General features: G+C 51.9%; 4 protein-coding genes across 4 annotated transcripts; 1 reads left to right on the top strand and 3 right to left on the bottom strand.

Moving 5' to 3' along the window:
* Positions 1-13: 13 nt before the first annotated feature.
* Positions 14-702, top strand: K452DRAFT_307198 (uncharacterized protein; the record flags this gene model as incomplete). The annotated part of the gene is made up of 2 exons (XM_033543045.1): positions 14-134; positions 251-702. 2 exons carry the CDS (start codon positions 14-16, stop codon positions 700-702), a joined length of 573 nt encoding a protein of 190 aa, XP_033399549.1.
* Positions 703-4,753: 4,051 nt separating this feature from the next.
* Positions 4,754-8,023, bottom strand: K452DRAFT_268274 (uncharacterized protein). Its single transcript, XM_033538881.1, has 5 exons — positions 7,888-8,023; positions 7,330-7,830; positions 6,594-7,273; positions 5,046-6,534; positions 4,754-4,991 (listed from the first exon to the last, which is right to left on the bottom strand). The coding sequence occupies exons 2-5, from the start codon at positions 7,689-7,691 to the stop codon at positions 4,925-4,927; spliced, it is 2,598 nt and encodes an 865-aa protein (XP_033399550.1). The 5' UTR covers positions 7,692-7,830; positions 7,888-8,023; the 3' UTR covers positions 4,754-4,924.
* Positions 8,024-11,967: 3,944 nt separating this feature from the next.
* K452DRAFT_307202 (uncharacterized protein) lies at positions 11,968-14,841 on the bottom strand (the record flags this gene model as incomplete). The annotated part of the gene is made up of 1 exon (XM_033543046.1): positions 11,968-14,841. One exon carries the CDS (start codon positions 14,839-14,841, stop codon positions 11,968-11,970), a length of 2,874 nt encoding a protein of 957 aa, XP_033399551.1.
* Positions 14,842-16,443: 1,602 nt separating this feature from the next.
* Positions 16,444-18,627, bottom strand: K452DRAFT_307203 (uncharacterized protein; the record flags this gene model as incomplete). The annotated part of the gene is made up of 5 exons (XM_033543047.1): positions 16,444-17,761; positions 17,814-18,036; positions 18,092-18,270; positions 18,328-18,370; positions 18,432-18,627. 5 exons carry the CDS (start codon positions 18,625-18,627, stop codon positions 16,444-16,446), a joined length of 1,959 nt encoding a protein of 652 aa, XP_033399552.1.
* Positions 18,628-19,260: the final 633 nt, after the last annotated feature.

Below are 19,260 nucleotides of genomic sequence, written 5' to 3' on the forward strand. Positions count from 1 at the left end.
TCTATACGCCGACATGGTCAATCCAGACAACGTCAAGGACAATCTGCTGTCTGATGTCGGTAGCGGCCCTGCTACAGTACTGCTTCCTGATTATGGAGACAACCCGACATCACAATGTCACGCTAGATCAAGGAGTGCGAATTCGGGAAATGGATCTCGAGGCTGCGTGCTGAAACGGAATATCGTGGTATATTGATGTTTATCTAACTCCAGTGGTTTTGTTGACTGTCATAACGTCTAAATGATGAAGACCGCAAGTTACCCTGTCAAGATTGCCTCAAGTCCATCCGGGACTGGAAACCAGCATTTACGCGTGCCATCGAGAACGGCATTGCGCCCGCATCATCGTCCGCCCAGTTCAATGCTACAAACTATGCAGGCACCCAAATCCCGAATCCCAAAACACGATCTCTTACTTTCTATTATAGCAACCTCATGAAAAAGAAGTCTAGCTGCTTGAAGTCCGCGAGTTTGACTTTTGCTTTGGCTGCCGAGGCCGTGCAATTGGTGTCAGTGAATGAGGAGGTTCGGAGCTGTAAGAGTATGGATGTGAAAGTGCGCTCATGCTTGCCGTTCCGGATTGGGCCGTCGCATTTTAAGGCGAGTGAAGAGGATTTTGAGGGCTGGACGGAGGTGGGTAATCATAGTGATGGAGGGAAGGATGATGCGTATGATGAGGCGGGTGAGGAGGTTGATGCATAAGCAACAAGTATGCTAGCTCTATTTTTCAAGAGAAAGGTAGGGCTGATTTAGGGCTTTATTTACATAGCGTGCCTACAACTGCATATCTCAAGTGATTAGTACTAATCATATGCCAACATTTACATTTGTCAGACTTTACACGACAGTCCTAAACAAATCACTGGACTCTAAAGTCAGTGAAACCGAGATCACAGGGTGCAAAGTTACAGTCGAAAGTCATGCTGCATACGAAGAAGCAAACAAGCAAATATATACCTAGCAAAATTTTCAGGGGTCTATAAAAAGCCACAGGATACCGTCATTCAATCAGTATGGCAGTCAACCTTCTACATTCAGTTGTTCCTGTGGTAGAGGGACCTTGATACTATATGTTTTTTGTTCTTCATGATTGCATACTGAAACAAATAATTAGAAATTCCATAAACTCTGACAAGGAAAAGCAAACGGGATTGTTGGAACTAAGATCACATCACCATAATCAAACAGGGGGTATAAAAATCATAAATGTACAGTGTGCAGTATAGGTAATCTATGAATCCAAACTCGCCCCCAATCAGTGATGTACAGCACAACTAATTCATGTCCAGGCACTTCAACACCTGCTGGCGATGCTCACTGTCAAATTCCAACGCCGGGAAAACACTACCATGCCCCACGCTCAAACAAAGCGCCTCTTCACCATCGCAAGCGCCGCCGCATCCGGGTCCGGCACGTGCAGGCCACGCTGAGCCTGCGGAAGCGTATCCGCCATCGACCACGCCAGCCCCTCCAGGGAGACTGGCTTCTCGGTGGTCGTGGTTTTCCCGCTCGACGTGACCGTGGTGCAGTCCACATGGCGGTACGCGTGGTCTTTGGGCAAACGGTCTAAAAAGGCGCGGCCCCTCTGCGCGTTGAACTTGGGGTCAAGTTTAGGAGTAAATCTCCGGGCCTGGCGAGCAAGCTCCACAACCAAGTCGTTCTTCTTGCTACCGCCGTCCGTGAGGAGACTAAGCTTATTCTTGCCGTTCTCCTGCTGCACCATGCAAGTAAAGAGATTCCAGACGTGGTCCTCGAGGCCGTAGTCGTCACGGAAGAGAGGAGCTATGATGGCTAGACAGGCGCGCGCGTACATGGTGTGCTTGCAGCGATAGCAGTAGTAGGGCGTATTAGGCGTATGAGCCATGCCGAGACAGCGAGCGTGGAAAGAGCCCGTGTCGCAGTACTTGTACGAACACTCCACCATACGCTTGGTCGGCAGGCCACGGCAATAGCAGACCCGCGTCACTATGTGATTGAGGGGGCCCTCGAGGAGGGAGAGCTCCTTCGCCTCAGCCTCATTCAGTTCGCGCTGGCACTTGAACGCGCGCAGGCCGTCGCGGGTGTCAAGGTTCTGCTTGTTGACGCGGCCAACCAAGTAGCACTGCGTGACTTGCTCCAGGAGGTTGCTGGAGTTGCTGTTCAAGTTGCGAAGGAGCGTCTCGGCTTTGGGCTTATTGACGCCCCAGACAAGATAGTCGCCAATGGTCGCATCAAGCATGAGCTCAACGTGGCCGTCAGGGCATTTATGAGCCTCATCGGCGCAGTCCAACGCCTTCCGTCCCACATTGCGCTTTATAACGCTGGTAGAACTGTACTTCTCACCCCTTGGCGTGTAAAGGACGACAGAGTCATGCTGAGACGGCTCTGGTGACTTCCAGGGAGTGCAACACCAGCAAGGGTCGTCGGTCTCCTCCAGAGACGGATAACGCTCGAGGACGTGTGAAGGCATAGGGTTGGCCGGATCCTCGTATAATTCGAACGTGTCCGGGTCGAGCAAGTAAATCTCGAATTCTTTCCATGCGTCGACTGAAGTGGAGAGCTTGGGGAGAGGCCTGAGTGGTAAACAATCACACCTCCTCTCAGGCACCAGTGGAAGCTCGGCGAAAGGCGCCCAGATGCTCCACGAATCCATCATAAGCGTGCCGCCCTTGCTCATCTCGTTGAAACCGACCGGCTCCTCCCAACCGCCTGTCTCCTTTTGTGTCTTCTGATGCTTGATGAGGGCATCGTTGAACTTCCTGATAAAGCCCCGCGTGTAGGTATAGCCATCCTGCACCAGCACTTCCTCGTCGTCTTCGAAAACCTCCTCACTCATTTCCGCGACCACGTCCTCCACATCCTCCACTGTGGCTCTGTGTAGGCAAGTAAGATGGTTGGCCGATTGAGTAGTTGGCTGTTCGTCGCCACTGCCTCTGGACTCTTGAAGGCCTTGAGTGTCAGTGCCCAAAGCTTCACCCTTGGACGGGGAGCCTTCGCACGGAGGGGAAGCAGTGTCATGAGATTCTTGGGTGACGACCTGCAAATCCTCATCATGTGGCGAAGCGGTTTCACTCGTGGTGGAAACGCTATCGGATGAATCGTCGGAAGAGTCATCTGGGGTCTTGGGTTGTTGAGGTTTCTCTTCCTGTGCAGCAGCATCTAAGTTTGCTGGATCTCTGGCGCAACCCTGATATTGAGCCTCCTGGCCCGGATTTTCCACCATCTCATAACCCTCTTCGAGAGCGAGTTGATATGCAGCAGCCTGTGCTTCCTCTGCGCGGGTGAGCTTGGCCGCCAACCGCTCCTGCCGGTCCTCCACTATCTTGTAAAAGATACTTGTCGATCCATCGTAAGAAGCCGTCTCGACGCATGATGGTTCTCTGTTCTTCCTTCCAGAGCTGCTCGAAGTCCTCGTTGACGTGCTTGCGTATCTTGTCCACAAGCTCTCGAGATTGCTTTTCCCGCTCATCCATTCGAGCAACTATGTTAAACTCGACTAGAACCCGTTCAACTTCCGCTAAGAAACTTGGCATTGGAGCTTCGGGTTGAAGCTCATTTATGGTATTTCTGTGGGACGTATCGCTGGTCGCAGCAACCCAGCAGACGTTCTTCAGGACACTGGGGTCAGCTAGGAGTTCCAAGAACCCGCCTTCTTCGGAATCCTCTGTCGTTCCTGGATGCATGATGTTCGAGACGAAGTCAATATCCTTGGACGTTAGTACTCGTGAACGCTTGCTAGCCCTCTTCATTTCCTTGGCTCGTTTCTTAGCTCTCTTCTTCTCCTTGCCTGAAACAGGGGTGCTGGGGTCGAGTGGCTCGGTGGGCTGTTGAACTGCTTCGCATTGCAGGCGAGGGATGGGAATTCCTTTTTCCGTCCAGAGGCCCTCCAGTTCGAACAGGATCTCGGCGATTGTTTTGTGCCTCTTTCGATGTTCTTCACGTGAGTGTCTGCACGGCATGCACTGCTGGATGCTCTCGGGCTTGAAGAGGTTTTGGTGGAACTTGGGGCATGGCGCTTCGTGCAGTCCGCCGATACATTTTCTCTTATTTTCGGGAACACTGAGTGGCTTGTGACAGACAGCACAGTGGTGAGAAGTCCCCATCGAATCCTCCCAGCGGTAGAGTCCGTTCGGCATGGTGTTATGTAGTAAATTGAACGAGGGCAAAGTGGCGCGGTAAACGTAGGGACGGAGAAGCAGTAGCGCTGAACACAAATAGCGCGAGATGGGAAGACTTTATAATGTAAACAACAAGAGACGCCGGCCGAATAGTTGACGTACGTCGCGGATCGCGCCCTAGACTTGTTCAGAGATGGGGTCGAGGTTGGTTAGAAGCGTACAAAGAAAGTAGAACAATCGGATTGTTCCAAGAGTAGTGACCAAAGCAAGCGACAAAAGCTGAGGAAGATCAACGAATTGTTTCGCGACGGGCTGCCAAAGGTCGGTGCGGAAGCGGTGCAGGTGTAGGAGTAGTGGAGGGAGAGGAGAAGGTTTTGTTTTGGCCGAAGGTTTCATTGTGATGCATGTGTGAAGAAAAGCCACCCGAAGCTTGGACTGCAAGCCGTGTTTCGATTGTGTGAGCGGAGAGTGAATGTAGTCAAGTCGCCATCCATTGTAGGCTGCAGGATTGTAAGGGTTGACAGGCACCTAAACAAGGTGCGCTACCCAATTAGGTGCCGGCAATTACCTACCGAAGATAGGCGAAGGGTTGCGCACCTTTTTGGGTGATCATTACTCGAGGTTAACGCGTCGGGATCCTCCATGAAGACAAGGAGCACGGATAGTAAACAAATAAACAGAATTATCAGTTTAACAGCTACAAAATAGACGTGCGCCTTGGTAGGTAAGGACCGTCAGATATCATAACTTCATACGCAGAAGCGAAACCAGGGTCTCACAATTTCAGCCCTATTATCTTGCGCCGCACAAATTTCCACGCCACCCACCTAGACATCCCGGACGATACGAGCAGTGGCCCAAACGTAAGGGTAATTGCGCTGGTACCAATTCACGCTACACAGAGTCAGTCAAATTTACCTCCCAACATAAAGACAGCAAGATACTCACAAAGTCTTCCTTCCAGCAATTCTCGGGTGGGTGGCCCACGACCCACCAAGCACAACGTTATGCTTGGTGTCGAAGAAGTCCGACGTATAGCCCGGATAGAGCTCCATGGCCTTGAAGCCCTCATGCGGTTCCAAGACAGTACTAGTCCACTCCCACGCACCGCCCAAATCTCCCTGCCCAGCGAGCTTGTCGCCATTCTGGGTAACAGGAACAGGGTGCCAGTGCTTGAAGCCCATGTTTGTCCCGTTTAGGTCAACGAAAAGCTTGGCGGGATCAGGACCAGATACACCATTGGAGACGCCGTTCAAAGGAGAGCCGGATGGTGGCGACTCTTCCACGCCGTCATTGACAAGGTGCCCATTGACGGCCGGAATTGTGTTTTGAACTCGGGCATGGGAGTCATTGGACTTCTTCTGCTGCTCCACATAACTGTAGATGCTGCGGGCTTCTTGCATGGTCGGGATCCGACCACCCATCCATTGCGCACAACCGGCCAGCTCATCGTAAGAGGCCAGAACAGGCCAGTGGAGGGTGTACTTGAGGGGCACGGTTCCATAGACGGTGCGAACAGTGATGCCGTCGAACTGGTTAGACTCGTGAACACTATCACGCTTCTCCGTCGTCGGAGCCGAAGGCTCGGCAGTGTTGAAAACATCTGAGCTCTCTAACCATGATGCAGGAAGCTTACTCCGACCGGTTTCCTTAAGGTACTCCGCATACTCGCCGTTGGTAATGGCACGAGCCTTTGCAGAGAAGGGGCCAACAGAAATCTTTCGTGATGGCTTCTCATTGTCCCAGCCAAAGTACCTCTTTGGTCCGCCTTCATTCTCAGGGTCATCCATACCTTCAATGAGCGTAGAAGCTGGAATCTCAAACCACTTGTTTTCAACGGCTTCCAACTCGGCTTGCTTTGCCATAGCTTCAAAATCAGGCTTCACAGTCGCTGGCGGTGGAAGCGTTCTGTCTCCTTGAACTAGCATATAGAGCAAGGTCTCGAGGTGCATGATCTCATGCTCGTAACCGATCCAGAGTGCCCGAGAAACACGACGGTCAGAGTTGGCCCTTCCAGATTTGTACAGACTTGCGACTCTGCAACGAACGTCCTTCTGGAATTGAATAACCTCCTTGCTAGGCGGCCAGTTCTCGGGAATTTCGCTGTGAGAATGGCACATTTTTGGGTTCTCCACGTCCGGATCGATACCACGCTCGAAAATCTGCGGGTAGTAGCTTGGTTCCGTTGCAGGCTCCTTGGTTGCCCGAGTCAAGTGAATATCCAAGAAAGTAGGTATGTGGCCGAGGTAAAAGATGCAGGCATTGCGCAATTTGATGGGCTTTGACAATAGCTCCTCCTGCGGAATCATCTGCAGCGTAGCTGCATCCCAAGCATCCCAGAGCTGGCTCCAATCTTCTATCGACGGTACAGGATCTTCAGCGTATTGTCGTGGCTTCAAAGGGTAAAAGACCTTGGGTTTGGAGACCATGTGGAGAGCTACAGCGAGTTAGTCAGTGCTTGCTTGTCTCATGAATCAACAACACGATTGATCCTACCGTAGTCGCCGCGGCTGGTCGACCAGAACGAGCCTTCCGCAACCTTTGAATCCTCCCAAAGTTGAATGATCTCATCGGAGCTGTACTTGTAACTCTCTTCGATCCGTATTCTTTCGCCGGCCTCGATGGCAACACCATCAATTGTGACATCTTTGAGGGGGGATACAAAAGCATGGTGACGGCCGTTCAAGGAATCAAACTCTCCAATGACTTCCCACTCTTCACGTTTGAATGCTTCCCTACCGAGGACATTGTTGGCATTCAAAAGGCCGTTGAAAATAAACTCGTGGGTGACTCCTTGACTATCGTTGTATGCGCGATAAACCCTGTCAGGATCCTTGCATGAATCGATGCCGACCAGCATCGTGTCGCCAGTCTGAAGGGAGTCGACGACATTTTGCAAAAATGGAGCTGCCTCATGTCTCTTGAAATTGCCAATGCTTGACCCAAGCCAAAGAACAGTCTTCGGCTTCGATGAAATTTCCGGCTTCTTCAGCCACTCGAGGCCGTCGTCATAAGTACCATGGAGACCAAAGCACTTGACGTGATTGTAGGTGTGTCTCGGCACTTCTGCAAGGGTCCGTTCGAGCTCTGGAAGTGAAAGATCCAAAGCATAGTATTCAATGTCCTTCTTCTGCCTCTCCAAAGCTTGTAAAAGAATGTTGACCTTGCGAAGGTTGCTTACTATAAGTTAGCTAAATAGTTCTTTTAGCTAAAAACCCTCGCGTCGGCTTACCCGCTACCTAGTTCCACAACGACAGAACCGGACTTGACACGATCGGCAATACGATCTGCGTACGTCTCGAGAACCTCGATCTCCGCATTGGTTGGGTAGTACTCGTCCAGATAGGTGATCTGCTCAAACAACCTTAATCCAGCTTCATCATACAACAACAATGTCGGCAGTGTCTTTTCACCACCATTGGCCGGACGCAAGCCTCTCGAGATGTCCTCCAGCAAGGTGTCTTCAAAAGTACCCCTACGAATATCGATTATGTTCGCTGCACCTCCCTCGTTCCTCGCCGAATCGTTTCGCTTCTGGACGACACCGTTGGTAAGGCTGCCCAAACCAGCGTCAGGAAGGGTATCGTAATACATGATGAGATGATATCCGGTTCAAATCGCGTGCTTTGCTCAAGAGCGCCGTTGCTTTTAAAGTCACGTCTTTCGGAACGTGGTTTACGTGCTACGCCGGGGGGGAACCAGAGGTACTGTTCGGCAGCAGGCCGGCAACGGTCCATACGTCAGGTCAGAGTGGTAGTTCACGAATCAGGGCTAGGTATCGGACACGTACCTGGCGCTCTTGTCGTAGTGCAGGGCCGCGGCCGGACGGCATGATGGACCATATCCCGAAGCAGTAATCCCCTCTGGCCCCGCACCTGAAGTCCCCACACCGGCCGCGGGAAAGGTCATTATGAGAGGCAGTGGAGTTATCTTGTTGTGATGTGGACTACCATGACGTAGCGGACTTAGTATATGGCAGGTGGCCTTGAGCGACGCCCAATTTTGGGGGAATCAAGCGTTGGTGAACATATTGGTGGGCAATTGAAGGCCTACGATCATCAGCCGATGCATGAGCCATAAAGGCACATCGTTGTCGTGCCCTGAAGCCTCAATGGCTGCTTGCATCAGGCACACGGCGTTCAACCGGGAAGGCCGGAAAATTCCATGCCAGGATGCGGGGTATAGTTAGACCATTGTGACGACATAGGGCCCAGCCTGACAAATTACGATGCAAACGCTTCCGAATCTGCGCGGAATGCGGAATGCAGGCGGGGAAGCGCAGTCGCGGAATTAGAGGATGGCCGACGACAAATGCAGACAGCAAAGCTGCGGTCCGTTGAGATGTCCGAAGCCAACAAAAAACATCATGTGACTGAGATTATCGGATAGGAGATACATAGAACTGCCGTAGGAGCAACAGACTGGAAGGCCATGCGTTAAGAGACCATATGAAAAGGAAGAGACTGCACTGATGCCTTACGAGCGTCGTTGGACGGAGTGACGGCTGACGGGATGGCGGGAGCACGGGAGCTACGAGTACATGGTCACGTGAACGGCGCTTCCTCGGCTGATTTCAACCTTCTCCCAACATCGCTCATCAGCCTGACAACTGTCATTCGCCTTTGATCCTTCAATGGCTTCTCAGATACTAGCTTGATTTTAAATTCAAGCTACGGAATACTTTAATCTTTATTGTTTCTAAAATTACGGCCACGCCGGCACTCCGCCACAAGCATGATGCGCACAAGTTTTGATTCCTGTCATTCTGTTGCACGGCCCCGGATAATTTCACCACCCCTACTGGATATTTTCACCACCCCCCTAGTCACCGCCTGCCCAATTGAGTAACGCGCCCGGCAGAAAGTTGCCTTCGTCGTTTGTAGATATATTCGTTTGCTTCTCAACGCCTGATACCTCAACGCCCACCCACCTCTCGCACCTCTCTTGCCATCAACACCATGGATTACGACCTTGCGCACCCGCCAGAGCTCACTTACGCGTCTCTTGATCAAGCAGTAACAGAACTTCAGGCCTTTGCAGCGGCCCACGGATACGGTCTTCGCAAACAACGTTCAAACAAGACGAAAGCAGGTATGCTGAAGAAGATTCAGTATAAGTGCGATCGTGCGGGCAGCTACGAATCACAGGCTCGTGTGAGACCTTCGACTAGTATAAAATCAACTCAATATCCTTTTCAACTCGTCCTTCGTCGCCAATATAATAATCAGTGGAAGCTTGAGACGTCTACTCACCCGCACAACCATGAAGCTTTCAAGCACCCGATCGCCCACCCATATCACCGTAAGATGACGACTGAACAACAGCAGCAGATTAATACTCTCAGCGTTACCAGCAGGCCGAAGCAGATACGTGCTTAGCTACTACACTAGAACCCGCAGAGTCTCATCACAGATACAGATATCAAGAACCTTCGTGCTAAGAACAAGAGGGAGCGACTCAATGGCCTTACAAGCCTGCAGGCCATAATCAGGGAGCTTCAGGCGTTAGGAACAACTACTGATGGTGTTAGTATTGATAACGACTGGGTATGCGAATATCTGTTAGATACTGAGGGACACGCCCACACAGTATTTTAGGCCCACAAGCGTTCACTACAGCTACAACAGCGCTAGGGTGAGGTGCTTATGCTCGACTGCACGTACAAGTCGAATAAGGACGACGTCCCGCTACTACACGTTATAGGGGTATCACCACTAGGTCGACCGTTCACCGTTGCCTACTACCTACTGGCGAAGGAGGGTGAAGCTGAATATTTATAGGCCATTAATCAACTTTCTCAGCACATCAAAACACCATCTGTTTTTATTACTAACTACGAACTGGCACTAAAGAACGCCCTCCGCCAGCACTACGAGGTCCCTCAGCTAATATATATGTAGCATATCAATAAAAACGTCGGCATAAGGATTCAGAAAGTATAGGCACACGACGAGGATAAGGATAAGGATAAAGGTGTTAATATTAAGGAGCGCCGCAACGAGTGTAAGAAGCGCTTCAATCAGCTATCACAGGCCCGCGATATTGCTAAATTTAACGCTCTCTAGGCGTCCTTTTAACACGACTTTACTAATCAGCAGGGCCTTCTCAACTACATCACCGAACAGTAGATGCCGTACAAGGAGGAGTAGTACCGTGCGTAGGTTAATCAACACCTAAATCTTGGCAATCAGTACGTATTTACCCATCACTACTACACTACTAACTTTCGCAGCGTTACGTCACTTGCTGAAGGCTTATATGGGCGTACAAAGTCGTTCTTTAGCCACCGTAAACAGGACTATATTAGCTTAAAGGACAACCTCTTACTGGCGTTAAGTACTAAATGGCAAGCTATTAAGAAGGCAGAGGGAGTAGCATTCGGGCGTCCTCAACACCAACACACGAGCGAGCCTCTATTCAAGCAGCTAATTGGGCACGTCTATCCCGCCGCTCTGAAGTTGCTGCAGCAGCAGGTCAAGCTAATAAAGAGCCACGGCTATAAACACTACTGCTACGGTCTGTTTAAGAGCTCTTATAGCTTGCCCTGCTCCCACACGCTCCAGCAGCTAAGTATCAGTAAGCATTGGACGATCCCTCTTAAACTGATTTATCCCTACTAGCGGTTTGAGAGGCCTCAGTCCGACGACCCGATCTACCGCGTAGGTAACTTCGTTCAATATAGCCGCAGAGGCCGCCCGCGTGCTCAGCAGCAGCAGTAGCAGCAGCATGGTTCAACACCTACTAGCACGGCACCACCCGCCAGCACGAGCACAAGCACGCAGAGGGACCCTTCGTAGTTCGAGATCGCTCAGCGGGCTGACCAGGCCACTCAGCAGCGTGCTAAGCGTAAGAGAAAGGCCAAAAGCAACACCACGGGGGAGCTACAAAAGCGGGTAGATAAGCTACACGGGATGCTTGCTTAGCTCGTTCAGCAGCAGGCGGTTACGCAGGTAACGACTACTACTACTACTATAATAGTCGCCAAGCGGCCACGCGGACGTCCACCCAAGAGGCAACGCTAGATGGAGCCAATCACCGTCAGCAGCAGCAGCAGTGAGGACGAGGATGAGGACACTAAAAGCGAGGAGGACGAGGGGGGGCTCAACACCATAGATACTACCTTCTACGGCCAGGGGCAACCCTCTTCAGCGCGGGAGATGCCAACGCGCGCGAACAGAGGCCAACTACCGAAGAGGTTTAATAACTAAACGAGCGGGTGGAGGGACACGCGGAGGATTAAGCAGCTAGGCGCGGAGGACGACGCGGGAGCGCTCGCGCGCGCGAAAAAGCGACGTTTATAACATATAATAACTAGCTCAACTGCAGACTATGCTCTTACCGTGCTGTGACAGTGAGGTTGGAGATATGGAATTTTTTAGCTGCTTTTTGGTGTAAAATGAGGGGTGCTGGTTCCTGTTCCCCGCCAGCGCGTCCTCGCGCGGTGCTGCGCGGTACTGCGCGCGGGCGGGTTGCGACGAAGGCAACTTTCTGCCGGGCGCGTTACTTAATTGGGCAGGCGGTGACTAGGGGGGTGGTGAAAATATCCAGTAGGGGTGGTGAAATTATCCGGGGCCCTGTTGCACTTACACTTGTGAGCAAACGTTTTCGAGTAGTTTTTATGATTCGAAAGAGCTGCTGAAAATCCAAGCCATGGCTTCTAAAGCTGCCATCCCCTTAATTGCTTATTGTATATCGTAGTAAAACATCTTACAAAACCTTCTCCTATCAATGCCTGCTGAATTCCATTTCACAGGCCTGTAGTTGCTTCTATCCGGTTGTTTTCCTTGAATTCCTTCAATTTCGTCCTCCGAAACCCTTTCATATTATCTCAGCAATCCTTCATTCATACCAGATATCATTGTTAGTGATGTTACTTCTTCTGAAAGAAGCCAGAGACGGACTTTGCCGCCGAAGTGAACATGTTGCTGACGAGGCCACCAGTGCGGTGAGGCTTCTGAGTTTCCTGAGGAGGAGCCGACGGCTGACGGAGCTTCTGCTGCCTGACCAGCTCCTTGCAGGTCTCCGTGAGTGGGCCGGCCTTCAGGAACTTCCAAGCGGGCTGCCTGCTGAGATCCTTCTCCATTGCAATGTTGGCAGCCTCGAGCACGCACGTCCATCCCATGACGTTGTAGATGGGGTGCTTCCGGAGTGTGCCGCTCTTCCGCGTGAGTACGTCTACGAAGACGGGAGCCGACTTCAAGTCAGCAGATGAGTAAGTGATGTTAGTGAGGGCAGTGGTATGGGTGGCCTCGGTGGTATCAGTGGGAGCAGTGATGCCAAGGGAGTTGCTGGTGTCGATGTGGGTAGCGGTGTAGATGAGGCTTTCCGACTTCTGAGTAGTGCCGACGAGGTTACTGGTGCCACTGGAGTTATTGGTATCAGCATAGTTAGTGGTGCCGAAGTTATCAATGGTATCAACGTGATCAGTGGTGTCGACATGATCAATGGTCTTGACTTGGTCAGTTATGTGGACGTGATTAGTGGTGTTGATGAGGCTCTCCGGCTCTTGAGGGGTGTCAGCGAGGCCACTGGTGTCAGCATGGTCAGTGGCCTCAGCGAGGTTCTCTGGCTCTTGAGGGGCATCTTCCTCGGCAGATAACTCAGAGATGTCAATAGGGCCATCCAAACCCAGCTGCATGATGTCCTCAGGAGAGACGAAACTGAGATCCTCCAGCTCAGCGAGCTCCTCATCCATATCAACGGCGCTCTTGCCGCATGGTGAGTTTTCAGGGTCAGCAATGTCCATGCCGTTAGAAATGAAGATGCGATGACCCTTGCGCGCAATGTAAGAGTGAGCAGTCCACACGCATCCCTTGGGCAGGGTCGGAAGGGGCTTCAAGCTGTAGGTGCTACCTTCGGAGCTGCCTGTCTGCGGAGTGGAACCGGCGGAGGCGCCTTCGGCATTGATTAGTTGTTCGAGTGGGCTGCGACAGAGCTGCTTGACCTTGTTGAAGTCATCCTCGACTTCGTATCCTACTTCGTTGCTGTCCATCACCAGAGTCTTGCTAGGGTTGGAGGAGCCTGTGCTGTTTGAAGGGGTTTTGCTGTCTGAAGAGGCTGTGCTACTTGAAGAGGTTAGGCTGCTCTCGGAAGGGGTTGTGATGTCTGAGGGGTCGGTGATGTATGAGGAGTCGGTGATGTATGAGGAGTCGGTGATGTCCAAGTCCTCGTCAACATGGAACTCCATAGAAGCATCAGAGCCATCGATCTTCTTAGTATGGATGACAGTAAGGTCGTGCGACTGGGCATTGTCGCAGGCCTCGGCGTTGGTATCGGCCAGTGACCCATCACTGCTGTCGAGGTCGATGTCTTCAAAGCTTCCCTCAGAGTTGGTGTCAATGTGGTCGTTCTCCTCCACATCAATCTTAATCGTCTCGTAGTCCATCGTCTCGTAGTCCAAGCTCAGACCCTCGACGATCTCGGACTGCTCGATGCTAGAGAAGAAGCTGGAATCGTCGAGCTTCTCTCCCGCATTCCTGAGTTCAGTCGCCAGAGATTCCAGTGTAAGGGGGGAAGAAGAGGAGTCATCAAACTGATCGCCAATGTTCATGAGCTCAGTATTCAGAGTCTCCGGTGTAAAGAGGGAGGAAGAAGAAGTATCATCGAACTTCTCGCCAACCCTTTTGAGTTCAGCCTCTAGGGTCTCCAGTGTAGAGAGGGAAGAAGAAGAAGAGGAGGAATCGTCGAACTGCTCGTACGTGTCCATGTGCTCGGTCTCCAGAGTCTCCAGTGTAAAGAGAGAAGAGGTAGAAGAAGAATCGTCGAGCTTCTCGCCTGCATCCATGAGCTCAATCGCCAGTGTAGGAGAATCATCGAAGTCATCTTGGGTATCCTCAAATGTCTCGCTGCTGTCGTCATTCTCGGAGTAGTCTGCAGTCTCCACGATATTCAGGCGAGACGGCGCAGGGTAGTAAGCATAACCATCAAGGGGGAAGAAGTCAGCATTCTTTGTCCAGCGAGATCCCTTGGGTGTGTAGATGTCGTCTGGGACACCACGCTTCATGACAGACTTCCGTCCCTTGGAACCGCGCCGAGGAAGGAACTCGGAGGGGATCTTTTCGCCCTGGGCCATGTAGGGGTACTGGTACCATATTCCCTCGGGAATCGCGTACCAGTGCGACTCAGCACACATAAGGACGCTGGCCTTACGGAGATAATCGGGACCGGGATCTTCAGAGAAGAGGGCTTCGTTGATGATGGTCTCGCGGTCTATAACGAGTGGCCTTGCGGATGCCCAGTTACAAACTTCAGGCGAGGTGGTGTGCTCGGAGTGCAAGGGCGGGCTTTCGGAGGTAGTATATCCAGGGTGCTGTGCGCGGTGCTTGGCCAACATTTCGTAAACGGTTTCTTGGTAGTAAACCGGAGTAGGCTCTGCCTCAGGCTCCATGTCGTTGTTACCCTCGGTGGGTGTCGCATTGCTATCTGGAGGTGAGTCGTCGCGTTCCACAGTAGTGGTCTTGGTTTCCGTAGGCTTGAGGTATGTAGTGCTGTTGGTCTCTGAAGCGGAGTCTTCAGTCTTCTCAAGGGTGTTAGTGGAGGTCTCGGAGTGAGGCTTCGCGGTGTCATCGGCATCTTGCTTGGAAGCTTCGATCATCTCGTCAAGCTCATTGTCCCAGTTGAGCTTTCCGAAACTGTCAATGTCGCTCGAAGGGTTAGTGGTTTCGATCATCTCCTCACACTCTTCGTCCCAGTTGAGCTTTCCGAACTTGTCGGAGCTGCTCGAGGGATTAGTGGATTGCTGCATCTTGATGATTGTTCGTGTTGCTTGTGAATTGACCGAAAGGCTAAATAAGTGAAGAAGGTATCCGAACGAAGTGAAGTTGCTCGATGATTGAGGGTTGGCCGGCGGGTTGTAGAAGCGAAGAAGGTATCTGAAAGAAGTGAAGCTGTTCGATGTGTAATAAGAGAGCAATTGAACGGAAGGTGAGCGTTGAAGAAACGTCCAAGTTCAAGATGGAAAAGAAGTTTAATGGTAGAGGATGGAGGAGAGCCGTGGGGTTTTTATACGTAGGTAGGCTCGGCTATTTGTTTACTGTGTATGAAGTCATAGGTGGTCAAAAGCAGAACGTTAAATTTGTTTAACATAGGTAGTGAGGTAGCAACCAGCCACCGACCGACCGTGCGTAGCAACGCACTCACCTTTACTTTGTAGTCCGTGCCTTGTATTGTAACTTCACCTGCTACTGTTCTGGGAAAAGAGCATTGAGCCGGCTCAATTTCTAGCATAACAATTTCCTTTTCTGTGATAGGGATACAGTCAATTAGCTTGGGCAGTGTTGTATCACTAACTTAAAGCACGCCTGCGTAGGGACCATAGTGAATGGACTTACGCCGAAGGGCGTTGCCCCTGGAGATGTGCTTGCTCAGTGTGCTCCACATATCAAATTTTGCCCCAAGCTATTAAATAGTAAATGCAATGTCCCACCCCCTACATTTGGTACGGCAAAAGAACACAATTGCAGCGCCTCCAGGTGATTTGATGCATCTAGATTCCTGTTGATATCTTGTTAAACGCACAAAAAACTCACCAGTGCTCTACCCTAGCCTGCGCCTTGCCAATGCTTTTGCGAATACTGACGTAGCATGATAGTTCAATTTCGCAGGATCGACACTGTTTCTGTCAATTTGGTAGCGCTCGAGCAGTGCCTCTCGCTGTACGCATGACGTCAAAGCTGGGGTTTCGCAGGTGAAAAACAAAAGGATACCACAAACCCGCCCATCCCATCCTATGCTTACTATTATCCAACTATGAATGCGCAACAAGTCAACGCACGAAGGCGAAAAGCTACAAGCTTGATAACGAGAAAAACCAAGCATCTCTGATTTGATTTCCCAATCTGCAACAAAGCGTCCATTGACAACAAACAAAGCAAATATCACAGAACAACAATAAGCACTACCGCACCCCGAAAGTAAATCGAACTTACCATCATGCAGAACAATCCCAACCCAATCAGCCCCAACACCAGCAGCAGCACCAGCAAGCCAAGCGTCAACTACTGTAGTATCGCAGCCTCAGCACACCGCGCCGATCTTCCGTCCTCGACGTCCAGGGTAGACCATCCTTCATGAGACCAAAAGCCTCACCAACCCTGGACCCAGCGTCCTTTCATTACCGCAGCGTTAGAAGCAAGATCAAGACTAAACACCCCAAATATGACCCAACAAACAAGCCGCGCGCGCAAGAATGGCATATCATAAACGCATATTCATCAGGGGATATCAAAAGCTAGCTAACCAAACGAGTGTGTACGCGCACCGTACAGACCAACTGACTCAACCAATCCCAACCAACCAATCTACCAATCTATCCCTTCTCTAACCACAACCCTAGCTCCATCTTCCTCTACCCCTCGCTCTTCTTCCCCTCCGAAACTACAGACGTCGTGTCCAGCCACGCAGGGCTCTCGCCCTCTCTCGCCGTCCCCACCGCCGCCCTCGGTTCCAGGAAAAAGCTCGTCCCAGGCGCCGGCGACGGCAGCGGCGACGGCGTTGCCACCGAGCTGTCATGCACGCTGCTGCCAGTCGAGTTGCGACGGCTGACAGGCAGAGGCGGCACGGGCGGAAGATCCTTGTCGACGCGCGGGCTGCGCGGCGACTTGGGGTGATTGAAGAGCGGGTCCTCGGAGAGGGTGCGGCGGTGGGAGGAGGGATAAGCAGGCGCAGGCGCGCGCGTCGATTTGTGGTGGTGCGCAGAGCTGGCGGTGCTGGCATTGCTGGCGCGGTTGGCGCGGGGACTGCGCAGGCTGCGGGGCGTGGATGTCGAGGCCGTTGCTGCTGGGGGTGGTGGGAGAGGCGCTGCGGCGCGCGAGGCTGCGGTGGATGTTACGCCCGAGCTGCGCGGGCTCTTGAGAGAGCTGCGCGGGCTGCGGAGCGAAGAGCGAGGGCTCTTGAGTGAGCTTGGCCTAGATGCCGTGGGCACGGTGGCGGTGGTAGAGGAGCTGCTGCGTGTGCGCTTTGACATGAGGGACGACCTGATGCCCTTTGTTGACAGCGTCTCCGGTAGCGAGTTTAGTGGTTTGAGCGATATAAGGCTCCGGTGCCCCGAGTCGCAAGACTGGCGGACCTTAGGTGGGTAATACGGTCCTGAGATTTGTTCGGTGTGGTGCGAAAGCGGCGTCAATGGTCCCTCGGCGAAAGACGTAGTCCCGTTGGTTGAGTTGCCATACATGAGGCCTGGTGGACCGACTGCTGTGATTGCTTCCCACGGGCCTTCTACTGCGGTTGCAGCGGTCGAGACTGGTGATGCCTGCATCTCTACTTCTGAGATGTCGAGAGTACGATTCTTGCTCACGGGCCAAGGTCGGTTTGACGCTCCTGCCACAGTTGGGCTCGCTGGAGTGGACTGGACGTTGAACGGGCCTGTCTGGAGCTGTAACCAAGGCTCGGGGCCATGAAGAGATCGACGCTCCCTAATGGATCGACTCTTGCGGCCACAAGAGAAACAGAACTTGAACGCTTTTACGTATTCACGTCGGAACGGACCGGTGGTACCGAAGATGCAGAAGGCGATGGTGGCTGGAAAGCTCTCTGGCAAGTACTGCCAAAGCTCAACCCTCACCTGATCCACGCTGTAGTCCGGTGCATTGGCCTCAACCCTGTCAGGATCACGATTGTGCTGATAGTTGACAGTCTGGTAAGCAATGAGCGCTCCTTCGAAGACACTGCGGGTCGTTAGCAAACAATCGTAGGTCTTTGCCAGAGGGCAATAATTACAGGAGAATCGCCATGATGATCCCGAATCGAAGGATGAGCCACTTGTCGGTGCTGGCTCTGTTTCGAACCGTGGTGCTACTGGATACAGTCCTGTTTCTACCAGACGAACCGACTATGTAAGAAGTGTTTTTGTAAAAGATACGATTAAAAATGTTTCGGCTTTCCAAATACTTGTATAGTACTGCTACTACAACAAGGGCACCGGCCGTGAGGCATATAACGACTACGATGTCAAAAATTAGCATGTCGGTAAGTACAACAGTGCAGTTGAAACTTACAGATGGCATTTACTAAAAAAACGAAGGCGAGTGGGGCGTGTGCAACTGACGCGACAGCCGCAAACCCGATCATGAGTGCGGGAAGAAATAGGGCTGTGAATTTGAATATGACAGACATAGCCCTTTTGTTTTGCTGCTTTATACGTATGTTGTACGTCCCAATGAACAAAGTGATTGACCTTTGGCAAAATCAGTATTCGAGTCGCGTCTTATTGGCAGACCTAGCAGCTACTCACCAAAACAAAACAAGGAGACAATCAACATCGTAGGTGTAAGTGGCTGTTGAATCCATTAGCATTTGGTCCGCTGTTGAAGTATCATAAACTCTGGAAGAACATACCAGCCCAATTGACTCCAGCGCGCCATCCTCTGTCAGACTTTCCAAGCATGGCGATTTGGCTATGCTCATGGCGTTGGCGCGCCTCGAAACGGTCGTCCACGATCTTTCTCCAGTTTATAACATAGTCAAGATGAGTAATGAGACTGAAAAGAGAACCGAGAGTGGCGGATCCTGTGAGCAAGAGTATGTCTGCCATCCGTGTCAGTCCGCTTGCACAGCGCAGTCAGCGTGATTGACAAAACCTACAGCTAGTTCGTTCGCCATGCCTCCAGAGCATGAACAGCAACAAACAACCCAGAAAAACTCCGATAAAACCCAATATAAAGACGAATACGGCAAGGCCTACCGCCTCCCGCGGGATGCCTAAGCCTTCAGCCATGCTATTGTTGAACGCGTGAGTCTCGGCGGAAGAGCAACATCACGCTGAGATCGTATCCATATTTTTTCGTTGACGCGGGGTAGTCTCGGAGGGGTATGGCCGGTAGGCAAGCAAGCACTCTAGATCCGCCAGCAGTGAGTACCTACTTCATGTATTAGGGCCAGGAGTCCCAGGAACCGCTCCGTGGGAAAGGCCGGCCATTTAATATACGAGCTGCATAGTGGATGTGAGGAACCTGCATTCTGCAAGGCCCAACCCACACCAAAGGCCCAAGTGCCTGTCATTTGCGGGACAAGCAGCTAAAGCAAGCCTCAATGAGCGGGCCCACCGTACCACCGCAGCAGTCCCAACGGCAGATCGACAAATGGAGCTTTGGACTAGCCACGCGGGCGCGGGGCGCATGCCTCTTTAGTCCCTCCGATGCCTGTCACGGTGAAACAAGATATGGTC

The sequence above is a fragment of the Aplosporella prunicola genome (genome assembly GCF_010093885.1).
Source record: "Aplosporella prunicola CBS 121167 unplaced genomic scaffold K452scaffold_8, whole genome shotgun sequence".
NCBI classification, from domain to species: Eukaryota; Fungi; Ascomycota; class Dothideomycetes; order Botryosphaeriales; family Aplosporellaceae; genus Aplosporella; species Aplosporella prunicola.

Excerpts from the sequence above, each read along its gene's own strand:
- K452DRAFT_268274 (XM_033538881.1), bottom strand. The coding sequence starts at position 7,691 with ATGTATTACGATACCCTTCCTGACGCTGGTTTGGGCAGCCTTACCAAC. Across the intron at positions 7,274-7,329 it reads GTTGTGGAACTAGGTAGCGG|CAACCTTCGCAAGGTCAACA; the intron begins GTAAGCCGACGC and ends ACTTATAGTAAG. Across the intron at positions 4,992-5,045 it reads ATTGCTGGAAGGAAGACTTT|CGTGAATTGGTACCAGCGCA; the intron begins GTGAGTATCTTG and ends GACTCTGTGTAG.